The 8003-nt window shown below is 31.4% G+C and overlaps 1 protein-coding gene across 1 annotated transcript; it reads right to left on the bottom strand.

Annotated features, from left to right (window-relative positions):
* Positions 1-2323: 2323 nt before the first annotated feature.
* Positions 2324-5565, bottom strand: LOC110730721 (protein FAR-RED IMPAIRED RESPONSE 1-like). Its single transcript, XM_021910543.1, has 9 exons — positions 5555-5565; positions 4622-4750; positions 4295-4423; positions 4028-4138; positions 3656-3950; positions 3488-3550; positions 2808-3401; positions 2440-2702; positions 2324-2339 (listed from the first exon to the last, which is right to left on the bottom strand). The coding sequence occupies exons 1-9, from the start codon at positions 5563-5565 to the stop codon at positions 2324-2326; spliced, it is 1611 nt and encodes a 536-aa protein (XP_021766235.1).
* Between the last annotated feature and the right edge of the window lie 2438 nt (positions 5566-8003).

The following is an 8003-nucleotide window of genomic DNA, read 5'->3' as shown; positions in this document are numbered from 1 at the left end:
ATAATTTCTCAGCAAGCTATCTACTGCTGCATATGAAGGTTTATGATGGTGCAAATGGGATAGGATCAGGAACAATAAAAGAGGTAAGTTAGCATACTTAATTTTGAAGTCCTTAAACTCTATACTTATCTGGTAATTTATATAAACTAAAGTTAATCTTTTATTTTTTTTACAGGAATTTCCAAGACTGAATCACCATCACATAAGAACAGTGCTTGACCTACTTGTCAATGATAAGAAACAAATGAAACAAACATTGCTTACAAATGCTGAGAATTGGGAAGAGAAGAAAGCATCCAAACAATTGTAAATGATATCAGTAGATTTGAATATATCATAGATATTAGAATATATCAGTATTTTTAAGTAGTTTGTTTGTATGAAGAATACATATTATATCCATAAGTTGAATTTCTAGTATTGTTCTGTGTCAAAAATGGTGGTAGATGTAAAAGTAGAAGAAATCAATCAAAAAGTAAATGAAAATAGTGTTAAAGTAAATAACACTATGTTTAAAGTAAAAGAAAAAAGTTTTTAAAAAAAACCTTTCTGAAATATGGTGTTCGATTTTAAAGTAAACAAAAATATTGTTCAACTAATAAAAATTGGATCTAAAGTAGAGGTGGAGATAGGAAAAAGTATTAAATTCAAAACAAGAAAAAAAATTCAAGTCAAAAACATGTTATTCGATTATAAGTGAATGAAAATAGTATTAAAGTAAATAAAACTATATTTAAAGTAAAAGAAAAAAAGTTTTAAAAATAAACTTTCTAAAATATGGTTTTCAATTTTAAAGGAAAGAAAAATACTGTTAAAGTAATAGAAAATGGATCTAAAGTAGCGGTGGAAATGGGAAAAAGTATTCAAGTCAAAAAAAAAACAACTTAAAAACATGTTATTCGATTATAAGTAAAGGGAATTAATTCGATTATAAGGGCGGAGCGAAGCGGATGTTGGCCTTTTAATCCCCATCCCCTTCCCCACAACGCCACAACGGGTACAATATTTTAATTCACATAATTCTTTTATTAAATAGTATAAAATCTTTTAAAGATATATATGCGAGTATGAGTTGGGGATAGGGCGAGTACAAAGTGGAACGGGTAGGGTAAGGCAGGGATGGGGCGGGTACAACTTAAAATACATCAATCCTCGCCCCACCACTCGCCAAACCGAGACCCATCCCCACCAAAATAAGAATCGATCAAGTCTCCTAATTGACATGCACCACATCCATGGGTGGAGGTAATTGTGAAAGTGGTAGTTAAATGCTTTGTCACACTAAAGAAAATACAAAATTTTAAAATATTGTTGTTTGGAAGGTCATGCACCACATTATTTCAGCAAGAACGAGTTTGGTTTGGGTTAAGTAAGACTGGGTCATATCTATCCAAGTTAGGTGAACAGGAATTAATACTGTAACCTATGTTGATCAAACACAGATTGGGTCATGCTTGAGTTGAATTACAACCAGCCTTACATATTATTAGGTTTGGTACAGGTTTAGGTGACTTTAATAACAGGTCAAGTTACATTCAAGTCAAGTAAATAATTAGCGAGTTAAAGAATTAAGTCAATCTAGAATTTAGACGAATTTGGTTCAAGTCAATAATTTTACGACTTATAATCAAGTTGAAGTCACCAAGTCAATAATCTATGGTTTACATTTAGGTCAGGTCATCTACACTTCAATTCATGTTCAAGATCAGGTCTCAAATACTCTTGTAAATTCGGGTTCCATGAAAAATGTGACAAGTATTTTAGAACAAAAAATGGAAATGGTACAAACTATTCTAGGACAAAAGGAGTAATACAAGATATTATCTTTAATTTTGTAAATAAATACATTATATATATCAAACGATTCATATGATATAAAAGTAAACAGAAACTGTCATAAAGTTAATGTATAATAGCTAAAAGTAAATAAACAGAACTTAATTTCTGTAGTACAATTATTTTTAATCAAAATGTAAAAATATTACAATAATAAAAATAATAAAAAAAATTTGTTCATTAAATCTTGATCTTGATCTTCCAAAACATCTTCTAATTTCTAAGTATTATAATAAATTCACAAAAATAAACATCATTTATTTGTGAGAAATTAAAGTAAATAAATTAGATTGTAAATTAAATAAATTACAACTTATAGTAAATAGGAAAAGTTAAAAATACCAAATAAAATAGTATCAAGTATAATAATACCTGCACAAAATAAAAAGTAAATGAAGATAAGGTTAAAGTAAATAAATAGAAGTTTAAAGTAAATTGAACACATTTAAAAGTAAAATACCTGAAAAGTTACTTGTTTGGCCAATTATCAAGTATAATAATACCTGCACAAAATAAAAAGTAAATGAAGTTAAGGTTAAAGTAAATAAATAGAATTTTAAAGTAAATTAAACACATTTAAAAGTAAAATACCTGAAAAATTACTTGTTTGGATAGTTTCTACTGTCATAGGAAACACCAGATTGCCCACAAGCTCTACAGGTTCTGCCCTTTTTGGATTTTTGTTCAGTAGCTACTTCTTTTACACTCTTCAACCGCTTTGAACTTTTGGCAGAACCTTTGTTAAGACACTGATTTGGAGGCAAGATATTTACATCTACTTCATTTAACCCAACCAAAACCTGAATATCAGCATCTTTCACCTCTTTTGAACTAGGTGCATTTTCAGGATTATTCTTTGATATCATCTGCTCCTCAAATGAAGATAATGTCCTAATAATCCTAGATAAATCATCCTCAGATTGGTCAGTTTAACTCACACAACTGAAAATCTTGGACCATACATCACTAACCAATTGCTTCTTCTTATCATACTTAGAAGCATCATACAGAGCAACATTTGTGACAGAAGCATTCTTCAGAACATCTTTTCTCCAACGATTCAAGATATAAGGATCGAGAATTTCACGTATACACTTGCCTTTCATAACAAACAGAATGTGTCTACATAACACGCCTTGACTCTCAAACATTCTACAAGTACAACTTGACTCATATGTGGCCAAGTCAAAAGTTACATCAAATTTTTTCCTTTTCTCATTATCAACAATAATAGAAAACCCCACACCATCTCCATACAGAGAACTACAACTTTCAACAACACATGAAAAACAGGCTCCCTCACATTCTTCTTGAAAATCATTAAATATGGCACGAGTATAAAAAATAGCAGCGTGCTTTTCCAAGTGTAAGTGAGTAACCAATTGAGGCTCAAGTTTATTAAGCCTGATCAACTCATCATGTTCATGCCTTTGAGCATCAAGAGCAGTTTCATAACGGACAAAGAATTCAACACAAGTTACATGAGGGTTTGTAAAATTACAAAAGAAACTGTTTTCACCTTCAGTGTAGAAGTAGAACGCAGTAAACCACCCATAAATAAGTCCCTAAAATATGCAGGAATCCAAAGATGTTTAATCTTGAACATGTATGCAAACTACTCATGATCGACAAGGTCAAACTCCTCCATTACATTATTCCAATCATCAACAAATACACAAGGATCAATTTCTCTATTCCAAACTACTACACTTAGCTTTATTAGGAAATCAGTTTCATTACAAAAAGAAGTTCCAACTTTTTTAGGTACCTTCCTCATTATGTGCCACATACATAGCCTATGTTTAGTCTTAGTAAAAACCTTTTCTATGGCAATACCCATTGTAGAATCTTGATCAATGATAATACAAGAGGGTTCTCTTCCCATGCACTTCAAAAAAGTTTGAAATAGCCACACAAAAGAATTTATATCTTCTTTAGATAATAGAGCAGCACAGAATGTAACACATCTCTTGTGATTATCAACACCAGTAAAAGGACAGAAAACCAATGAATATTTATTTGTATCATAGGTAGAATGAAAAGATAAAGAGTCCCCAAATAATTGATAATCTCTTCTACCAATAGCATTAACCCAAAAGACATGGGTCAAATGCCTAATTTCATCAACACAATATCAAAATAATAACCCCCTTTACTGGTTTTCACTTTTTGTTCAAGGTTCTGAACAAACATCATACCATCAGCATTAGAGATATAAACTTTTAAGTCCCTAGAAAAATTTTTGAAATCATTTTTACTGCCCTTGACATTTTCAAACCCACCACAAAGTTCTTTCATGATCCTATAAGACATAACAACCCCTATATTTAACTTTCAGTTGTCAAAAATAAACTTCTTATGAGCAAAATTTAAACCAACTTCATGTTTAGTAACCTGCCTAGTAATAGGTGTAGAAAAAGGATGAGAATGATATTCATAAAAATAATAAACCATATACTTCCCACCAGTACAAAACCTAAATTTTATCATAGTAGGACAACCAACTCTCTTCACATTCTTTCTCTTTAAACAAGAACCTTCAACTTGTTTACCAAATTTCTTGTTATTTGTCACATACCCTTCTTTGCTACAATATAAATATTTAATTACAGTAACTCCTTTACCAATAGGATCATCCTTATTCTTTTGTGATTTAGTAGTACTAGAATAGACTTTAAATCCACACTCATTAGCATATTTTTAATAAAAGGCAATACTATCTTAAAGAGTATCAAATATCATTCCAACAAAAGGTTTGTTTTCCAAAGAACAACTTGGCATATACTCTTTATCACCTCCTAAATTATAATATATTTTAGGAAGCAAAGGCTGAGTGGGTGTTTTGAAAATTCTTACATTGTTATCTTCAGTAGTGACAGAAGAAAAACAATGCTCTACACTTTCAGACATGTTCCTGAAAAGTAAATGAATCGAAGGAAAAAGTAAACAAACAATAAATAAAAGTAAATAAACTATAACTAAAAGTAAACAAATTTTTTTAAAAAATAAGCTAATAAAAACTATTAGAGATATACTAAAAAGTAAATGACTTAGAGCATAAAGTAAAAAAAAAAAATTTAAAAACTTGAAGAAACTAAAAAACATGAAGTTATAAGAATATGATGAAAAACATCTACAATGAATTTCGTAAGTGTAAAACAACAACAAATTATACAACTTCTTCAATAACACCAAGAAATGTAGCAACTATATGCACAAAACATCTACAATGAATTTCGTAAGTGTAAAACCATAAAATAGAAATTAACAACCAAAATCGTAAAAATAAAACACTAAATTGTATAGAATAATTCAGAGAACAATTAATAAGTAAAAATTGATAAAAATTAAGATAAAAAACACTAAATAGAAAAACACATAATAAGAAAATTACCTCAATTACCAAAATTGATAAAAATTAAGATAAAAAAACACAAAATAGGAAAACACGTAATAATCAGCCGTGATATGAAATCAAAATAAACAACGAAAATAAAAATATAATTAAAAAATTACCTCAATGAATGATAAAATCAAAGAATGCGATGTAATTGAAGCTGAAAATCGAAAAATTTGGGCAAATAGTTTGCTAAATCGAAGAGCTCAGATCGCGGGTGGAGAACTTAAGCTTAGAGAGAGAAAATGAGGACGCGAAGATAGATAAAATAAAAGGAAGAGAAAGAGAAAGAAAGGAGGTCATTCAAAGTGGCAAAATTACCAAAATGCCATTATTGACATGAAAAAGGCGGGTAGGATGTCAGTCGTTGGATTAAGGAAGAACAACGCACCATATTAGTTCCTAGTTCCTATTCTATGCTTAGGTTCTCACATGATCCCATATATATATATATGTGTGTGTATTTATATATATATATATATATATATATACATATATATACATATATAAATACATATATATATATATATGTAAATACATATATATATATATATAAATACATATATATATATGTAAATACATATATATATATATATATATAAATACATATATATATATAAATATATATATATATATGTATATATATATATATGTATATATATATATATGTATATATGTATATATATATATATATATATATATATATATATATAAATACATATATATATATATATATAAATACATATATATATATATATAAATACATATATATATATAAATACATATATATATATATATATATATATAAATACATACATATATATATATATATATATATATATATATATATATATATAATATACATATCAGCCAACAAAAGGAATATATTAGCCAACCCAAAAACCATATCAGCAAATAAATGAAACATATCAGCCAACACATTAAACATATAAGCCAACAAGTTAAATATATCAACCAAGCCTCCCGCACCAAATAGTTCGTGTGTCCGTACGCACGCAAAGGAAAAAGAAGATTTTTGCCCGACCAGGTGCGAATATCCTGCTGAAGATGTTAACGTTTGAACCTGCTTCAGCAACATAATAGCATCCTTCTCCACCACCACCACCACCCCCTCTATACTCCCCTAATTGAGGATTCCACTTCAATGATTGGGTCGCCGGTGGTATTGGGGTAAGCTGGGTCGCCAACGGTATTAAGGTAAGTGGAAAGTCCATGTTATGCCGACGGTGGGAGAGGGTAGGGCAGGTTTTGCTTTTAGAGAAGGTTGGGGATTGCCGTAGATAGCGGAAAGCAGGGGATGAGAGGGGAGGGGGGTGGGTCGACGTTGGAAGGGGAGGGAGGTGGGTCGGCTTGGGAAGAGAATCGGTCGCTGGCGGTATCAGGGTATGGGGAAATCCGATCTGGATGCTTACCATGCCGACGGTGTTGGGGCAAGGTGGGGTGGGTTTTTCTTTTAGAGATGCTTTAGGGAATCGCCGGAGATGGCGAAAAGCAGGGAAGCAAGGGGAGTACTGGAGTTAGTCGACGTCAGAAGGAGAAGGAGGTGGGTCGATTGGGGAAGAGAATCGACCGCCGACGGTGGATGGATAAGGCTGGTTGGTGGATGCCGGAGTACGTGGTGAGGTTTCGATTTTTTTTTTTCAGCAAATTTTTTCTATATTTTTATTTTCTGATTTTCAAAAATAATTAATTTCTATTTTTCATAAGATTAAAGTTTTTTTTCTAAAATCATCTAAATTATTTTTGGCAAAAAAATAGGACCATTTATTAGTACTGTTCATGAAGGTGCCAGTTTTCACAAAATCTTATATGTGGCTAGTCACACGATGTGACATGTGACCACTCCACAATAAAGCAATTAATTAAGTAATAGGGGGTTACGGTGATGAGAAAATGGGGTTACCTTGACATATATGGGTTACTTAAAGGTAGAAAAGGGTTACTATTTTATATAAGTGGAATTATTCTTTCAATTTTTAAAACAAAAAATAGGGGTTACTCAAATTAACAAATGAGGTTACTTATTTCTTTTTTTATTTTTCTTTTTTTTTGACGGGAAATGCTCGAATATTATTAATCAACAACTAGATCAAAAGAAATTCAAGAGTTTACTTCAGTGGGTGCTTCTACAATCCACACACGCATTTCTACACAGTTCTTACTAACTTGAGCTAAAGTACGAGCAACTGAGTTTCCCTTTCTACAAATACGCGAATAAGCAATGAACTGAAAATCCCCAGCAAGATGCGGGTGTCATTTACTATAAGACCAAAGTAGGAATTGTCACTCTTCCGGTTGTTAAGGTCATGTATCAGCTTCAAATTATCATACTCAAGGGTGAGTTTATTAAGACCAGCTTCAATAGTGTAGGGAATATTTCAAGTATCCCAAACTTGAACCCCACTGTGATCATACACTTAAGCATGGTGGCGTCCAAAGGGAAAGAAGCTAGAGCAAAAGAGTCGTCAAAAAGTTTTAGGAACTTGTAAACCGTTCACAGGATGAAGGTTACACCCCTTCACGATCCTAGAGATCGCTAACTTCATAGTGGTATGAACCATGACTGGATATTTGGGGATGAAGGTACGAATCCAACCTAAAAGAGATTGAACCCACCCTAAAAATAGGCCACTATGCATTAAGGAAGGGGCTATACTGCCGAGCAATGTTGGAATTTGAAAGACGTCATTCAAGACTTGGTGGATGCAAACAAACTTCCTGTCCCTCCAGGCGGCAAGAAGTAATGAAC

This window comes from Chenopodium quinoa, unplaced genomic scaffold (genome assembly GCF_001683475.1).
Source record: "Chenopodium quinoa cultivar QQ74 unplaced genomic scaffold, ASM168347v1, whole genome shotgun sequence".
In the NCBI taxonomy this organism is placed as follows: domain Eukaryota; kingdom Viridiplantae; phylum Streptophyta; class Magnoliopsida; order Caryophyllales; family Amaranthaceae; genus Chenopodium; species Chenopodium quinoa.
This window is presented reverse-complemented; position numbering and strand designations above follow the sequence as displayed.